The sequence below is a fragment of the Thunnus maccoyii genome, chromosome 6 (genome assembly GCF_910596095.1).
Source record: "Thunnus maccoyii chromosome 6, fThuMac1.1, whole genome shotgun sequence".
NCBI classification, from domain to species: Eukaryota; Metazoa; Chordata; class Actinopteri; order Scombriformes; family Scombridae; genus Thunnus; species Thunnus maccoyii.
The window spans coordinates 20,405,537-20,424,340 of NC_056538.1; the positions used below are offsets into that span (position 1 = coordinate 20,405,537).

General features: G+C 41.4%; 3 protein-coding genes across 3 annotated transcripts in view; 1 reads left to right on the forward strand and 2 right to left on the reverse strand.

The window, feature by feature from the left end:
• Positions 1-6,049, reverse strand: part of LOC121898618 (protein jagged-2) — a 51,075-nt gene extending 45,026 nt beyond the window's left edge. Inside the window, exon 1 of the mRNA XM_042413851.1 lies at positions 4,499-6,049. Coding sequence (XP_042269785.1) covers positions 4,499-4,657 — 159 coding nt within the window. The 5' untranslated portion in view covers positions 4,658-6,049. The remainder of the gene's footprint in view (positions 1-4,498) is intronic.
• A 3,840-nt stretch (positions 6,050-9,889) lies between these two features.
• Positions 9,890-12,484, reverse strand: snrpa (small nuclear ribonucleoprotein polypeptide A). The gene is made up of 7 exons (XM_042414218.1): positions 12,376-12,484; positions 11,990-12,070; positions 11,726-11,898; positions 11,399-11,572; positions 10,845-11,021; positions 10,646-10,734; positions 9,890-10,556 (listed from the first exon to the last, which is right to left on the reverse strand). The coding sequence occupies exons 2-7, from the start codon at positions 12,060-12,062 to the stop codon at positions 10,397-10,399; spliced, it is 846 nt and encodes a 281-aa protein (XP_042270152.1). The 5' UTR covers positions 12,063-12,070; positions 12,376-12,484; the 3' UTR covers positions 9,890-10,396.
• A 1,551-nt stretch (positions 12,485-14,035) lies between these two features.
• Positions 14,036-18,417, forward strand: c6h19orf54 (chromosome 6 C19orf54 homolog). The gene is made up of 7 exons (XM_042413305.1): positions 14,036-14,377; positions 14,541-14,750; positions 15,674-15,742; positions 15,967-16,091; positions 16,457-16,586; positions 17,350-17,420; positions 17,498-18,417. Exons 2-7 carry the CDS (start codon positions 14,554-14,556, stop codon positions 17,821-17,823), a joined length of 918 nt encoding a protein of 305 aa, XP_042269239.1. The 5' UTR covers positions 14,036-14,377; positions 14,541-14,553; the 3' UTR covers positions 17,824-18,417.
• Positions 18,418-18,804: the final 387 nt, after the last annotated feature.

An 18,804-nucleotide genomic window follows, 5' to 3' on the forward strand; every position in this document is an offset into this window, starting at 1 on the left:
AAAGCGTCAACTCTTTTCTAGAAATATTAGGTCAATAATATTTTTCAACAAGTAATTATGGTCTCAATCGCTAAATTCAGAGCCTCTAATAACTGTACCAGTGGTCATTTTGGAAATGATTACTCTGTTAATAAGACTCCGTTGAAGACTTATAGAAGCTTTGATGTCTGGGCTCTGGGCTTCAAACCAGCTCTAATGCAAACCAATGAGTGACGTCACACCAAGCTACATCCATCATTATATACAGTCTGTGGTCATCACAGTGAAGTTGTCAGGTTCGGTACCATCGTGACTCAACAGAGAGCTTTACCAACTCACGCTATAGCTAGAGACGCTGCAAAGACACACTGGGCAGATGAACAAACTGTTGTTCGTTAAGAAATAGTAAATCACAAGTTGCTGTTTTTACATTTCAAACAATATACAAAGTGTGAATTTTTTAGCTTTAGAGGTATTGGTTAATGTATTTTTGAATGTTAGTTGCTTCCAGTTCTCATGCCACTCTAGGCTAACCACACCTCAACTCCAGCTCTGTACTTAACACAATATACATGAGATTGATATCAAACATCTCCTCTCACTCTCAGAAAGACATCAGATAAGCTAATTTCTCAAAATGTTGAACTATTCCATTTAAAGAAAACTAGCTCAATCAGCAAATTTCTTGTACATAAAAAACATTGCAGAAATTCTGCACACTGTCGGCAACTTGTACTCAATTTAGCTATGATGTCTAAATTGATAAAGCTTCAACAAATAAGATCGATAACAGGTAAGAATCTCACGTCATAAAAGTGGGTACAAGTGACCGACAGTGCAGGATTTCTCGTTCCTTTTCATAAAGTATTATTGAAAACAATGTACAAACTTGCGTCATGATTTCATGTTTCTACTGTCCTGCTACATCTGGGAATCTGCGGTGGGCTGCGTGTTCCCTCTTGTATCATCTGTTTATCAGTATGTTTCAAGACAACAGCCATCAGACAGCAAGTAAGAAGGAAAGATAGAAGGACGTAACTTTGATTCCCACAACTCCATCTGTAAGAAATAAACCCTTCCACGGCACCCCGGCCATGTAATCCTCTAACTGTTTATCTCTCCATCTGTCTCAGTCGTCTCTTCCTTTCTCTAACTCTTTCTTTACTTTCTCTCTTTCTTTCTTTACTATTCCTATGTGCCACTAGTACCACTCCCTTCTTATTTCTCACTCTCTCTTCCCAGGGGACGGTAACACTGGGAACCTGCTCACACTCTCTTCCACCTCCTCCTCCTTCTCCTCCTCCCTTCTTTCTCTATGTGGGAACAAGCTGTAACGCTCCTGTCATTTCTCTTTCTGTAGCTATCAGCTCTTTTCTGCATTGTTGCCATTCTCCTTTCATCTGCTTTTCCTTTTATTTTCTCTCTCTCTGTGTTCCCCCTCCCTGTTTAGAGATGGGTGGAGGACACACACACACACACACACACACACACACACACACACATCACTTCCACGCACACTCTAGCCTTAACAAGACCCCCTGAGAGTCTCAGAGCACCGGGGTCAGGTATGTGCGTGCATACATTTGTGTGTGTGTGTGCTCCTGTCTGTCTGTATGTCACTGTAGCAGGAAGAAACAATGGATTTGGCTTCTTCCAACAACTGCAAACACAAAAATAAAGCCACTGTTATCTGCAGTTTGCCATGAAACCTCGATCGATGAATAAATCTGAATAATTCACATCCCTTTTGGCATTCTTGCACAAACACTGAACTAATGATAGCTCATTAAGTCTAAGAATTGGAATCATGTATCCCCTGCGGAAAACGAACCGTAACATTAACAGAAATCACAGCAAAATGCGTCGGCTGTCTTTTAGCCAAGCTGCCATGCAGACCTGCCCAACACTGAACCACAATCTCAGTCGCCCCATTGTTACTGGTTGCGTGTCCCTCTCCTGCCCCTGTCCCTGAGCCGAGAGGGGGTGAGGGGGCGATGTGGGGGGTGGGGGCGGGGGGGTGGGGCAGGAGGGTAAACTCGTCTACATCAAAAGGCTTGTGGAGATACAGTGGCGCTCATCACTCCACATCCTCCTTTCTTCCTCTCCTCCTCTCTGTGCCTGAGCCATTCCCTGCATACCAGCGTTTCAGCGCTCAGTCTGACCAGAGAGAGAGAGAGATCCCAGCGAGGCTCAGACCATCTCTCCAGGAGAGCTTTTAGCAGTTAAAGGCTCACTGCACTCAAAACTCAGGGTGGGTCACAACAAATCCCCTCCATTCAAAGACTGATGTTCATGGCTCAGTACCTGAACTCCATTAAACTGTGCAAGGTGAGACTGGCTAACTGTTATAAGCTGTTACAGCTGTTTGAACAGGGTTAAATGGAGAATTCGGGGAAGGGAAACACCACAGTGATAAAGCATAATTTTTAAACAAAGTGCTGAGGTTTGAAATATTGGATTTAGTTCCAACCAAAATGTTATCATGCTACAATTCAAACTATAAAACTCAACTAACCTTACAAGTATGAAACGGTTACCCACAGTAATCATAAACCTTGCAGTGAACTGATTCATTGAGACTTTATTGGTACATATCACATTTATTGTATGTAATTATATTCAAAACAACATTATTGTTGACTGAGATTTTCAAATATGATTTTTGTGGCACTTTAAATACCATCAAGCTTCACAGAGGCTATCTAGATGGATCTATCAAACTCTTTTTATTAGGGTTTTGCATGAAATTACCCTTTAATGCCAAAATTTTAATTTGATTTATTTCAGAAAATAGATTTTCCCTTTGATTCTTCAGAAGGAAATAATTTGCTTTGTGAGATTGTTCTGTCTAATCAAGATTATTAAAATGATTTTAAACATCGTTAAACATTGTTCTCTTTTGATTGAAGACAAATTTGAGATAAATCTAGAGTAAACTAATCTAGCCTGATCTGAAAGCGCCCACTAATTTGCCTTTTGAATTCAACAAGCTGAAAATGATCTGAGCCTAATTTTCAGAAGACACAGCTGAAAACACAACACTGTAGTGAGCATCTTGGGAATAATAAAACTGGACAAAACACAGCATGTAGTGACTGCTGGACTGTCAAGAAGCTTCACTTGTGAATCACTCTATTCAAACAGGTCTGGGCATCTCCTGAAGATCATACTGTTGTGCCTTATGCATTATAACTGGTCATCAGTGGCAGCAGATCCTGAGTGTGTGTTTCACACTGCAGTGCATACAGAGAATGGAGGGAGTGGAGTGTGTTGTTCCTCAGCTGTGAGGGGGTTGCAGAGGTGCAGGGAGAGACATGCAGAGCTGACCGAAACGTTCAACATTCACACGCCCCGGAGTTTATTGGGCTGTGGCCCTGGGCTTCACACACACCCAAGACACAGATGCTGGATGTGAGCTTGGTGTTAAGAAAAAAAACACACACATACACACACACACATGTGCACACATATGCAGACATGCACACCGTGGAGCACCTCTGGGCCTGTTCTTGCTACTGCTGAGTCCTGTCACACATCCTGATCAGACCACCAGCTTCACTGACAGCTCACAGGGAGAAAAGTTAAAAATATATGTTGCTGGTATCGCACCTCCATGCCCAGTATTGTGCTGGTATGAAACCAAGGTTTTATATTGCCAGAATAATGCCTATAATGCTTCGAGAAGCTTGTCAGAATCATTTATATAGGCTATATATAAGTTATTGCAGCCATTATAACACATCACTGTTCTCTATAAAGCTCAGTAACACATCAAAGACAGTCTCCATCCATGTAACCTATTAGGTAAAAAGAATTATGTATAATGTGTAAAAAAAAAATTTTAAAAAAGAGAGAGACAATGGACCAGCAGGCAAACGTGCTCAAGATGGAGATGCAGAGAAATGCAGATGCAAATAGGCTACTCCTTTATTAACCAGTCAATAAGGACTGGATGCTGATCAGAGGGTGTGTTGTTGGTGATGAAAGTGTAACCTTTTACACTGAGTGCACAATGCAGTCCCCTCCAAAAGGATCTAAAAGATTATTTACCACTGAAATCCCCAATATAAATTGCATGCCGCAGCTGTAGACTATTCGTTCTGCTTGGTTTATTACCCTTTAGTCTTGTGTGGCATACACACATTGGCATTGTAAAATGTGACTTTTTCTTGTAATCCTAAAAATATGATGTTGATTTAATGTTCTTAAACCGACACATATTTTCGCTGTGATGTTGCATCCCATGCTTCTAAAACAGGATTACTGTAGTTCTCTGTTGCGTGGGATAATAGACACCAGAGGGCTGAAACAACAGGTGGGCACAGCGCCATATAGGAGCGGAGCGGAGCCGAGCCGGGAATGAGGGCAGTACAAAGGGTAAAGAGACAGTGTGTGTGGACTCCATTATTGACTGTTTTCACGCAGCTGTTATAAGAAATACACCCCAGATAAACCACAGTTAAAAGTCAGCTTCGGGGGTTTAAGTGCCGCCCGAAATAGCACTTAATCGGTGGCTTACCTGCGGTTGTATCGTGAGCGCAACGAGAAAAATCACAGTCCGCTGCAGGTGGAGGTGTCCCCGGTGTCGGTCAGTCCTCATGTCTGGCTTCCCGGTGATCTTTACACTCCCGTTTGTGGGATCGAGCCGAGTTATCCTGTGCGCTCTTGTGCTCTCCATCCCTGCGTCAGGGAATTGGGGACCGTGTTGTGCGCTTTGGCGGTGGTGGTGGTGGTGTCCCCCCACCCCTCCTCCTCCTCCCTCCAATCCGTCCGTCCGCCCTCTCCTCCTCTCCGGTCTAAACCCTGAAACTCCCGCAGAGCCACTTCATCGTGTCCAGTTAAGAGAAACCATAACTACCTCTGTCTGCGCTTGGATTTAACCCCCACCCACCCACACTCACACCTGATCACCCCTTGCCGCTGTGTCCAGGGTGGATTTCCACTGGGAGCGAACACACACACACACACGACACATAAACACACTCCCCTTGCTTCTGTATTCCTTCCTCCACCTGCGTTAAGAGGCTTTAAAGGTCCAATCTGCCGGCTCACTTGACTTGAACTCTCATCCCAATTAGCTGACACTCTCTCTCTTCCTCTGCTGTCTCTCTCCAAGCCTGATCCATGCACCAAAAATTTTTTTAAAAGCCTAACAACATCTATATTCCTATATGATCAATACAGATATCGTGATGAATGTGTGAAAGCAGCCGCCAAAAGTTGTTTCTCTCCGGCGGAATGATTTCACTTTGCGCTCTTCTCATCCAAGCGGCTGGCTGGTGATTTGTCAACCCGATACGAAGCCCGGCGGCGACAGAGTCAGTGTGGGAAACAATGAGAGGCAGAGAGAGTGAGAGAGAGAGCATGGAGGGTGTGTCCTGAGGCAGGGAATATCCGTCTTTCAGCTCTTGTCCGGATGGTTCCCAGCGCGCACCAATGTTCTCACCCCGTCCTCTCTCTCTGCAGTCTAACCAAGAGACCAACCCCAAACTTTTATTTTTTACTTTCAGTATGTCACATTTACGCATGGGATTATTCTGAGCACGTTTTTCATTTTTTGCTTTCTGTAGGTTTTCTATTTCCTCTTTACCTTTGTGGCACTTCACTGGTTCCTCTCCTCCAGTTTCAGGCCTCTGCTGTCCCCGGCGCACATCAAAGCCCCGCTGCGCCAATTAACTGTTTTTCACAGTTTTGATCGGGCTCGGGTGGCCTCTGAGTAGGAAAGTTTCTATAGGCTTTGATGCTGAAGCCCTCCGCAATTAAAAAACCTCTCTTTTGTGGATGATGAAACTGAAATTATTCAAAAATAGAATGTATAAAAAAGGGAAACAGACACCAGTAGTTTCGTGGGGCGTTTTCTCCAATTACGCACACGGTCAGAGCGAATGGCACAGGAGACCAAACGCACCTATCACCCAACTGCAGACTGATTTCTTATGAAATGTGATCATCCTGCCCACATTTATGATGAAACTTGCTCCGACAGCTGCCGGCCTGTATACTGTACGCACATGCCGCTGCTCAATGACGCCGCCGGCTGCAAATACTAACCGGCTGAGCGCATAAATATAAAAGAGAATTGTAGGGTATGGGCATCTTTTGAATATTGGCACCGGTCACATGGCATATTTTCCACATCTGACTTCCAGTGTTCGTCTTGTTGGTCCCAAGACCTCCACACAATGTACCTTCTTTATCAGAGGAAATCTAATGAGATTCTCACTCCCTCCTCCTCCTTAAGGTCTATCACTGGCTTGTTGCTCAAGAGCTTCCCTGACAACCGCTTGTGTTTCCACGGCCCGGCGCTCTGCAGTGACCCCGGAGCAGAACAGAGGGCTCTTGAAGAGCGGAGCAGTGATTTGCATAGAGGAGCAGTGACCTTCCGAGCATGAGCTGAATTCTAACCAACCATCCAGAAACACACTGACATCACTGGACCTGCTCACAGGAGTCTGGGTACGGTTCACCTGCGGAGGTGTCACCGAAAAATCTGCAACTCCAACGCTATCTGGGTCCTGGTGCTTACGTGGGAGTATTATGAGTTGTGTATTTGGCACCATCTAATGGTCACATGTGTCCTCTTGGGCAGAATTTTAAAGGATAGGCTCACCTTTTTTTCAACTCTGTCTTAAAACAATAGTCAGGTCCCCAAATGAACATTGTAATAGGTTTTGCTCGCTGTAATCAGTCCTCTTGTTCATACTGACCATTAGAAGATCATATCCTAATGTGCTTTCAATGTAAGTGACACAAATACACACCTGAAGCTCATATAAAGCTTCGACCACCTCAGTTAGCCAAATCAAGTAGATATCTTTCAGGTTGAAGTGTTTTTAATACAAAATTCCCTCTTTGTGTTTGGACAGCGTTTGAGGGAAATTTGTGCCAAACAGGCAAAAACTTTGGAAGATATCGTATATCTACTTGCTTTAACTAATTTGGACAGCTGACATTTCATTTTAGCCTCACATAAACATTGTAATACTTTTTTACACAGAATGAAATCTGTGGATTTTGTCCCCATCACTTACATTGATGGAAGAGGATCTCCTAATGGTCAGTATGAACAGGATGAATGATTACAGCGAGCAAAACCTGTTTCAGTGTTCATTGGGGCACCTGACTGATGTTTTAAGACAGAAAAATTGTGAAGCTATCCTTTAAGATGCATGTCTTCAGAAGACATCTATACAATAAATCAATCAAAGAAAGTGACAGGGCTACAATCAAGTTTTCAGTTTTTCTCAGAACAGCTTTCTTGTAAAAACAATTTCATCCATCTATCAGTGAATCTCCTAAACCCGGGACATCAGGAGGGTGTGAAATGAGGGGCTGTGTTGCACATATTGGAATGCACTTGATGTCTGCACTTGTCTGAGTTATGCACTTTATTTTATTTGGCTGCCTTTATGTCCAAGACAAATTTCCCGAGAGACAAATAAAGTAATCTTGAATATTGAAAAGTGAGGGTCACTGAGGCAAAGTGTTTTCAGAAGCATGAAAATGCAACATCCCTAGTTTGACTGTGACTTGAGACCATAAACTATGGATCCCAAATCAATATTCTTCATATATTTTTGCAACATATTTACCTAATATCACCACTCTGTTTTCACATATTGCAATTTTACTATTTTTGACAGCGTAGACAGCCTCTGGCGGGTGGAAGGGGGGGTATATCCGAACTGAGCATCTAAAGATAGACGTAGACGGTGTGTGCTGAACACATTGTAAAGCCCTTTGAGGCAAACTTGTGATGTGTGATTTTAGACTATATAAATAAAACTGACCTTACTAAACCTTGGCTGCATCTCACTCTCCCTTTCTTTCTCCTCTTGTCTCTCTACTGTAAACTGTCAGATTAGGCAAGAAGCCAAAAATAATCTCTAATGTGCCAAATATTTTTTTTTAACTGTAACATGCAAACAATAGCTGTTTCTTGTCACCTTTGATACAAACGTTGACACTACACGTGGTGCAAGCAGTTTTAGAAGTGAACTGTGACCATCTACAACACACAGAAGCCTTTAGATGTCAAGAAATATAACATTCAATCCAACATACCGTATCAGAGAAGCTACAGATTCAGATAGGAACTGTCACATGCTAATATTGTCTCAAGACAATTTTTTAATCTTGCTCTGGAGTGACACTAACACAGACGACTCCCACACATAACCCACCAAATTAGTGTAAGTTGCCTTTCAGTCCCTGCAACTGAAAGATCACTGTGCTGGTGAATGGGAAGGCGCTAGGCATGTTGCCAAGAGCATGCGACACTCACACACACACACACACACATATGGCGCCCTGGCGGCTAAGGTCAGTGCTTTCTCAAGGCAAAATAAGGGAGTGTGGAAAGGCTTGGGAAACTGCAGAAGAATGTGCATTTCTGCGTACACTGTTGAACTGACCTGAAGACAATTACTCAGGGCACAGTTTAAGTCCACAACAGGAGAGGCCCTGTGTGCACTGGGCACAGATGATGATGGTGCGAGTCTAAATTAAGCTTTTCAGGCCTAATTCACACATCATTCCACCGTACCCTCATGAATCCAGCCTTTGAGGGGAGAAGGTGGTCTTTACTGGCATGTAATTACTCTGCAAACCTACAGTATTTGAAAGGCTGAGAGCGGCCTTTGCTGCAAAACATACAGTATCGGCATTCACTAATTGGCAAACTGAGACAATTATGAACATGTGAGTAACGATTGGCACTCATTAGATGTTTTTTAAACACCAATTACTCACATGAAGTCCTCATAAAAGGACACTTTCAACAATTTTTGTAAAAAGTAAAAACCGCATTCTTGTGATAAGAGATTAGAGTAACACTGTAATGTTCTGTATGTCAGATAAATATGTTTAACACAAACTCCCACACCCAGAAACCACAGGGCAGACAACAGCAGAGACTCATTTCGTCAGTGGAGTTTCTCCAGAATATACAGACTAATCACAAACATACAAAAAAAAATGCCAAAATGTAATTTGTTTTCCGGTTTCTGGATTACTGCTGGGGGAAAAAAAAGCTATTAAGCCTCAAAACAGAGACAGATGCAGGAACTACACTTAAAATTGCAAGGCACGATGGTTCAAGACTAGCCAGTACATGATGTAATCTAATTGAGAATTTAGAAATTAATCCTTCTGGTTTATTGCACTGAAGCACAAAGGCCAAATAAAGATAAAAATGGTTTGCTCAGACATGTAATGTCTACTTCAAAGCACAAATTGAATGTAATTCCACCTGGTTTTCTGTATAAGCTGGAGGCAAATGATCATTTATAAGAGGTGAATTCATGCTTTGAACAAAATAGCCAATATAAGTCCCAATAAAACCAGGACTGATCGGATTTTTATTTTTTTTTCTGTTCCCAAAGAATTCAATTTTCTGCAAAGCATCAATTTTGTGGAGTATGTGGGTGGCCTTCAGTTTGAAGCGTGCACTATGTAACCTCAGCATCCTGAGACTGCATCTGGCCAAGGACCTTTGTTGCATCCTGATCTCTCCCACACGAAATCCTGTTTGGAGCTTCACTGCTGACAGAACTATTGATAATCTGTTTTGTCCAGTAGTGCTGTGTTTCAAACAAAACCTAAACCACAAGTGATTTCACCAAATATTCCTTTCCATGGCTGAAGATGTAGGAAACGGTTTGATACCTGTATATTCACAGATAATCACTGAATTTTCAAGGTTTCAGCAAAATCTATGACACCAGGGACGAGACTGAAGGAGTACTGGGCAAAAAGAATCAGGTGACTCATAAACCAGTTAACTAAGAGACTTTATTCCATCAATTCTTGTACCCACTTTCTCCTATTTAAAGCCACAGGGAGGCTGTAGCCTTTGTTCACTCCCACCGCAACATAAACACACAAAACACACCAAACAAGTGAGGCAGAGCAATGTATCAAATAAGAGTTTTAATTATAAAAAGAAAAAAAGCTCCAGGTACAATGTCTGGTGGACCAGACTCTGGGTGCAATGCTTTAGTAAAAACAGTAAAACAGAAATATATATATATAAAAAAAAAACAACACATCAAGTTGCTTGTGGATTTGAGTGTGAACCCAGAAGAAGAAACTGGTACTTTTGTGAAATTTATACCCGTATGATGCAGATTTCCTAACTTCAATATTCAGCTCTTAATTTATGTACAGTTCTGTCAGTGCAGCACGATAAAACAGCAACTTGATGCAAAGAACGTATACTTACATGTAAATTCAAAGTATACTTACATGTAATCCTGGAAGAAGGGAAAAAAAGAACACTGATGCTGTACTGTTCAACTGTTCATTTCTAAAACGTTTTCCTCAGTTTGGGTCACTGCTGTACATTTAAAAAAAGACCACCTGTGTGTTTGTGTGTGTGTGTGTGCGTGTGAGAAGACGACTGGTCGTGGGAGAGGTGTTACTTCTTGGCGAATGAGATCTTCATAGCATTAGTTTGTGTGATCTTAAAGCCTTGTAGTGCATCTCGTGCGGCGCCTGCCTGCACTTCATTCTCAAACTCCACAAAGGCGATGTCGTGGCGACCAGGGACCAAACGCACCTCCTTGAACCCCGGGAACCTGGATTTACAAAAATACAGTCAGGCTCTGCTTTTAACAAATAGACAAATATGCATAACTGAAACCTGAAAAAAAGACTTGCTACTGACTGGTTGAAGAGCATGGACAGCATGAGCTCGTTGGTCTCCTCGGGCAGGTTGGTGAGGAAGAGGATGTGATTGGGAGGATTTTCTGCGACCTGGAAGGTAGTCAGTGGTGACCAGAAGAGGTTAGAATAGAGACATCAGCTGCAAAAAGATACAATAGCTACATGCTCTTCCAACTTCCAGATGGCAAGACACACAATACCTGCTGGGGCATTTGTCCAGGCATCTGTCCGGGCATCATCTGACCAGGAGGCATGGCACCAGGAGGCATCTGACCAGGTGCCATCCCAGGAGGAGGCATCATGCCTGGAGGGGGCATGTAGGGCGGCTGGCCTGGCATGTGCATCATGCGTGGGGCCTGGCTCATGGGAGGCATTCCCTAAAGAGTAAAGTACAATAATGCTGAGCAAGCCATTTGCCATGTTAGTCTCACTTCAAAGTCATGTTTTCTGTTGCAAAGCACACTGCAACTTTGCTTGGAAACACTTTGTACTTTGGCCATAAAAAATAGAAAGTATTTTCCAACAGTTAAGGTGGGAAAATAGTATCAAATAGAGAGAATACAGCATCATCCAGTAACCCAGAATCCACCACAGTTTGACACTTTGTCCATATTTGTACTCAGGGTCATCAGTAATACTCGATGTACATTTTTGCTACTAACTAAGGCTGCCACAAAACTTGATTTGCTTAGTTTTCATTAGTTTCACCAAACAACAAATTACCCATTAGACAACTCTCCCCCTCCCCACTTACAGGCATGGCTGCAGGCACTCCGGCCACCATGGGAGCAGCTCCTGGCACTCCTTTCTTGGCTCCGGCTGCATCAGTTCCTTTGGGCTTCTTCTTCTCTTTTTTACGGTCACGCTCCACATAAGTCCCCTTCATTTTAGCTATGATGTCCGAGTCCTGCTTGGCATATTGGATACGCTGTGGGAAGAAGAGACAAATAAGTTAAGACCACACGAACCTAAGAAGCTGCACTAATGTCAATAATTAGATAGAAGTCGTTATATTAGAGTTAGTAAAAGTGTTATAATAGCATCTCTTGTCGTTTGTAAAGCTTCACAGTGATAAACATACCATTGGTTTGTCATAGAAAGGGAATCCCTGCATGGATCTGAGAGCATTGGAGGCGCTATTAACCTCCTTAAAGATGACAAAGGCCTGACCCTTCATCTTCATGGTTCGTGCGACCAAAATGTCCAAAATCTGTCCGAACTGTGAGAAGATGGCGTACAGCGACTTCTTCAACTCTGTGAAAACACATGAAGCTTAATTTATAGACGTATGTGTTTAATCACAGCCAGGAAACTGAAAGCATGGCGGTATTAAGGACGAACTTACCATCTTTCTTGATTTTCTCATTCAAGTTGTTGATGTAGATTGTATGATTAAGCCGCACCTCCGCAGTGGCCATCTTATAACCTGTCGAAGGTGAGTGGTTGAATTAACACGACCGAAAAGTTATTTTAAAACCAGCTAGAAGCAGAATACCGGATCAAGCAGCTAATTCAGCAAACAACCATCCAAAATGAATAACGTGGGGTAGCCGTTAGCTTCAAAGCTAACGCAGTTTAGCGAGCTATATTCTTCTATCGCTCAGGCCTGATTCATTCCGTATTAACGAATAACTTCCAGCAGGATCATCTACATCAGCGGATGGTTTGCAAAAATGATCTTGATATCTTAAAAATGACACAACTGTTCAGCGACGTGAAAGAAATACTCACCTCGAAGTAATGAATACAAATCCCGCACTGTGATCTCGCGTTAAGAAAGAACACAACGGTCATTTCCGGTCTGTGTTACACCAAATCCTGTGACCCAGTAGATTTTGTGCAACATTGCAAAGCTTTTATCTGACTTTATCACGTTTATTTTTTACAGTAGCTGTTACCAAATATTATGTCACCGTAGTATTTAGATTGAGTCGCACGGTACCCCTATAGAAACAGAGAGAGTCACGTTGTTATAGTTCAGGTCACAGAAACTGATGGGTCACAGAATTATCCGCAACACCGATTCGTGTTCAGATTGGTTTAGCGCTCTTATTTTAACCGACTTTTAAATAGTTATTATGCCTCTCAAGTGACAGTTACTCGGACAGATAGTAGTTCATCGTGCAGTTGATACTGAAATGATTTAGTACCATAATTTTGAACTATCTTTGCCCCAAACTCTGTGGACTCAGTGGAGGCGGTATGAGGCGCCACACTACGAGCTGAAGTCAGCTTCCAATACGTGGTTAAGGGAAAAGTTAAGGAAAATATAAATAATGAGATTTAGCGGCTCATTCTCCGTTTTTCCCCCCATCACTTACACTTGTGAAAAAGTGTTAGACATCGTATCAAAAACCTTAATGCTGTTTAAACCCAGCTTTTATTCTATTAGTGAAAAGTGAAAAAAGGGTGATTTCACTGATCTTGTGGCTAGCAATTCACAGCATTATTCCATGTTTCTCCATTTCATTGGTTATGGCCATGTAGAGCTCCTCTTTCTCACCTAAAAACAAATGTACAAAATCTATTTTTACATTTTTTAAATTACAAAGTATCATCATCATCATCACAAAATATTTTTATGGAGTATTTTTTCTTCATTCACTCCTCTAATATTTCTTTATAATACAAAATGATTGTTGTTCTCTTAGCTGTCCTCAAACCAACCAGAAATATCAATAAAATCGCCATTTTTCATTTTCCACAAATAGAATAAAGGTTTCACAAATCGGAAACTATGTTTTATGGAGTCTCTGGAGTCTCTTTGTTAATCTAGTCCAGATTTAACAGGTCTAAATATAGCAGTTTTTGATCTGGACCTGGTCTAATGTGGTCTGGATGGGGGAAAAGCTGTGAAATTACCCTGTTGTAAGTTTTCATGAGCAAAATAAAGGTTTCCTAGATCTGAAACTGTGTTTTAATGAGTCTCTAGAGTCTCTAGAGTCTTCTTGGTAATCTAGTCCAGATTTTACAAGTCTAAATACAGAGGTTTTTTGATCTGGAGCTGATGTAATGTGGTCTGAATGGGGAAAAAGCAGTGACATCGCCCTTTTTTCTGTTTTCATAAGCAAAATAAAGGTTTCACAAATCTGAAACTGTGTTCTAATGAGTCGCTGGAGACTCCTGGTTAAATTAGTCCATATTTAACAGGTCTAAATATAGCAGTTTTTTGATCTGGCCCTGGTCTAATGTGGTCCGGATGGGGGAAAAACAGTGAAATCGCCCTTTATTCTGTTTTCATAAGTAAAATAAAGGCGTCACACACTGAAAGTGGGTTTAAACAGCATTAAGGCTTTTACTACGATGTCTAACAGTTTTTCACAAGTGTAAGTGGTGAAAAAAAAACGGAGAATCAACCGCTAAATATCATTATTTACGTGTCCCTTAACTTTCCCCTTAACCGCGAATCGCAAGCTGACTTCAGCGTCGTCTCTGCCTCCCGCTAACACACACGAAGAAGAAGAAAAAGGAGAAGAAGAAGAGGAAGAAGAAGCTGCTAAATCCCCCGCCAACACACGAAGAAGAAACTGCCAAATATAACGTCCTACCTCCCGCCAACGAGCACGAAGAAGAAGAAGCTGCCAAATATGGATAAAACGCCGGTGTTGTTAGCTGGCAGTGCTAGTCTTAAAAGTGGTTGTATGAACCAGTATGTGAAATATTACAAGCTTATAATTTTTTGTGACCGATAACAGGAGAAGATTTTGTCACCGAACTTGCGAGTTAAGATAAAGTGAGTCAATTATATATACTCTTATTTTTAGCTTAGTTATCAAAGTAAGCAGTGAAGGTGGGGGGAGTAGTTTGTATATGAATTAACGTTAGTGTTTGTCGAGTCTATTGAAGAGCAGCTGCAAAGATGTTAAAAATACTAACTAAGCTTCCCTTTCTGTAAGGAGCTCAAAGGAAATGTCTATGGAGTGCTCCCTGTCACCTCCTCCACCCCCTCCTCCTCCTCCTCCTCCTCCTCCTCCTGCTCCAGGTCCACCACCTCCTCCAGCTTCAGCCCCCAAGAAGAAGCTGTACCAGACTATAGCCAGCAGCAGGAGTCCTGTTGAAGGGGACCACACAGAGGCCCTGTCACTGCTCCGTCAGAGAGAGAGCAGGTGAGATATAGAAGTTTATTTTGCACATTTTAGGATTTATTTTTTTACCACCATGTCCCTGTTTAGATGAAGTGATGAACAGCAATTTACTTTGTGCACATGCAACTGATCAGATCCTCATATAGCTGGACAATAAAATTCATAGTCCACATTTGACACACACACATATTGTCATGATTACCTAAATTTTACCAGATGTTGCTGTTCTTTTTTCTCTCTCAGGAAAAAAAACACATTCACTCCAATTTCCAGTTCATTAGATTCACTTGTGCAATCTATTGCAATTCAATTCAGCCGTGCAATAAAAACCTACCTTTGTGTCACAGAGGTCATAGTTTGTGTTGGTGTTTAGAGCTTGAACAATTAGTTGATAGATTTATTAATTAATCTAACCTCATAAATTTAATAAACAACAACTGTGGTAATTGATTTGTCTTATGTAATACTTTAGAGCTGCAACAATGAAACAGATTAGTTGCTAACTATTAAATTAATCGCCAACTATTTTGATAATTGATTCATTGTTTTGAGTGTCAATGTTTATTAGTGATAATAATGTATTTCCTGGAAATTCAATTTTAAAAAGCAGACAAAAAACACGGGGGAGAAGTTCTGTTCTTTCTGGTTTATCCAGAAGTTTTTCACCACATTGATGCAACAACCCTCTTTTTTTTTTTTTTTAAATAACGTTGCCTTTATATTTTGTCCACCGAGGCCAACAGAATATTAGAAACACATGTGGTAAAGTGATCCAGAACTAACACTTGCTGAAAATGAACACACCTCTCTGATACAAAGTCTACAAAGATGGGATTTATTGCAGCAATAGATTGTACAGTTATGTCTATCAAACTGGTAACTGAGTGTAAGGATAGAATAATGTATAATTATGTCATGAAGTGTGTTATTTCTTGGTGCTTCAGTTTCAGGAAAGATCTGCAGTGGATACTGATGAACACATATGTGCCTTCCCTGATCCAAGATGGTCCACAGTAAGTCCAGAAACTTCAAATACTTGTCAAGCAACACTGTGATCCACATTAAACTGAGAAAGCACTTATATAACGCAAATAAAACTGTTTCCGCAACCTTTGTATGTGCACTGGAAACACTGGTGCCTATTGTGTTATTGGTTTGACCTGAATGCTTTTAAGTCATTAAACATGACATATTTTACAAGGGTGTGACTGTGAGTGTGTTATTAATTTACCTTCAGGTGTGGTTTGGTGGCTTTATGGATGGCTGCACACCTTCAACAGCCACAGCCGAGTATCGACATGGACACAGTCGTTCAGACGGCGCTGAGCCGGGGATACACGGCGCAGGGTGAAATGTTTTCAGGTAACAAAGGATATGTGCTGTTTTGAGCCAGTCTCTACCAAGTGAACAGTTTTGAAACGTGTAGGAAATTTGTGGGCAGCAAAAGTTTTCTGATAGTGTGGGGAATCTTCATCCCAAAGGCAGAAAACATATGTTGACACCACTGGGTGCTGCTAGAGCTGCAGCAGTGACTCAGCCCTTATAAACAGCATCAAGATGTAATTTGAAATGTGGAAATGTGGAAGTTATATAACCAGATTTCCAACTTTTCTTTGTTTTAGTGGTGATTCAGTCTTTTGGGTTTCACAAGCAACTAAATGCAATTTCACAGTGTTTTGATTTTATGGGTTTCCTTATGTCCTCATTAAGATTTTTTGTTTTGTCAGCTAACAACATGGCCCTGCTGGCAGAAGCGGTTTGCGGCTGCAAGGCAGAGCTGCTGTCAGGTGGTTTAAGTGGTAAAAACGCTGCAGCCATCGTCACGCACCTGTGGGGAAGACAGCCTGTTCTCATCCCGTATCCTAGACCCAAACAGAAGCATCATGAGTGTTGTTTTGTCAGGAATCATTTCATTATGTTTGGTTTTTACTGCTAAGGATTGTCATAAAAGATAAAAAGAGTATCTGCAGGTCTTGAAAAGTCTTAAAAGAAGCATTGAATTCACTTAATTCCAAAAAGGCCTTGAAAGGTAATTAAGTCTTAAATGTTTTCTGTTGCCTGCCGTAGAAACTAGTGTTGCTTATAAAAATATATTTTTTGTATTGGGTTGCAGGCTGTCAGATGTTACACATCTATAAACTAAAAGTGGGATTGTTTCCATTGTTGATTGTGCTGCAGGAAACCATTTAAACCCTTTTTTGTGAAGTTTCAGTCAGCACCATCTAGACCTGCAGCAAACACTATCACCACAGTGAGCTACACCAGCGAGGATGCTCATCCACTCAAAATGAACAAGTGTCAGTTTATACAAAAATTTAAATGAATTAATAATATTTTATTGGTTAATCCATCCATTTTTTGCCACTTTTCCAAGTCCAGGTCACATTAATTCAGTTAATTATATCATTAGGAATTATTGTTACACACTGCTTGGAAGTACAACACTGATAAAAATGTGATATAAATAATTGTAGGTCATATCGTTCCTACTGTTTCCATCATACTTTCATATTTTGGACAATATGATTTTGAAACAAGTCTTCAATTTCACTTGTATGAACACTGCAGAAACCACGAGAAAAGTTTATGATGACACAAAATGCCTTGACAGTATGTACAGATACGATGAGGATTACAACCATGAGCCGTGCCAGCGTAGCGGCCACAGGGCGCACTGGGCTGTCGCCTCAGGTAAGACCATGTAGCTAAGTCACCTGCTCATTCAGCCAGTCAACATGCCCCACATTTACCACATCCACCTCTTCCAGGTGTCCTCCTTGGTCTGGACCAGGGTAGCTTGAGCACTGAGCACACCGAGCCTGATCCCACTCTGCCTTGGCTTCACCTGCCCAGTGACACCAGCTCACCTTGTCCCGTCAGCCTCAGAGAGGTTTACGTCCTGGCTAAGCAGGGTAAAAGCCTGCGCTACCAGCTGTGGAGTTTGGATAGCATCACTCAGAGCAACGAGCAGCTGAGGACAATGGACCCTCAGAGGGCCAGTGACGGGACGCAGTATGTGGTTCCTCAAGGAGGGGTGGAAGCCGGACTGGCTGGACAGGCGGTCTTACTCCACACACGGACGAAGAAGCAGTGATGAGACTGCTGGTCAACAGAAACCAGCTGTGCAGTAAACAATGGACGGAGAAAACACTTCATGTGTATTTGTTGAGAGGGGCTGCAGTGACATGACGTGAATGATACAGCAGAATATCAATCATGGATATTTACAGATGTGGATCTGTCTCAGCGTGACGACCACATGTTTGACTTCCTCCCACAGAGCTTTGAAAAGGGCTTCATCAACCAAAGTGTTTAACTGTGATGATACCGTATGTGCCACAATTGTGATGTTTTGTGGATCCTGTTAATATGAGACAAAAAAAAAATTTGTCTCACGATTTTGTTATACTGAGTCAGGCTGCAACCAACGATTATGTTAATTATTGATTACTTTGTTGATTATATTCTCAATTAATCAATTAGTTGTTTGGTCTTTAAAATGTCAGAAAATGGTGAAAAATGTCCATCACTGTTTCCCAAAGTCACAGATGCAACATAAAATGTCTTTTTCTGTCCCGACTGATAGTCAACAAAGTTTACTATCATACAAGATTCAAGAAACCAGAAAATATTCTCATTTAAGAAGCTGGAACCAGATAAGTTCAGCTTTTTTCCTTAAAAAATGGCTTCAAATTAATAAATAATTGAAATAGTTGACAATTAATTTTCTGTTGATCAATTAAGCAACTAATAGTTGCAGCCCTACTACTGAGTCTATTATCCGTTTAATATTTCTAGTTGTATCAGGCCTTTGCAGGCAATGTTATCCAAACAAGGATTTAAAGGGTTGTTGCATCAACATGAAAAAATGAAAACATTTGAAAAACTTTGAAAAAGAACACCTGTTTATTTTTATATAAACAGTTCTTCCATTGAATTTCCAGGAAATACACTATTATCACAATACATATTGTCAAAATGACATCATGTTATAGAAGATTTTCTCCATGCTGCCAAACTTTAGATCCTAGTATTGCTTTATTTAAACTGAGCAGCTGTGTGAAGTTTGTTTTTG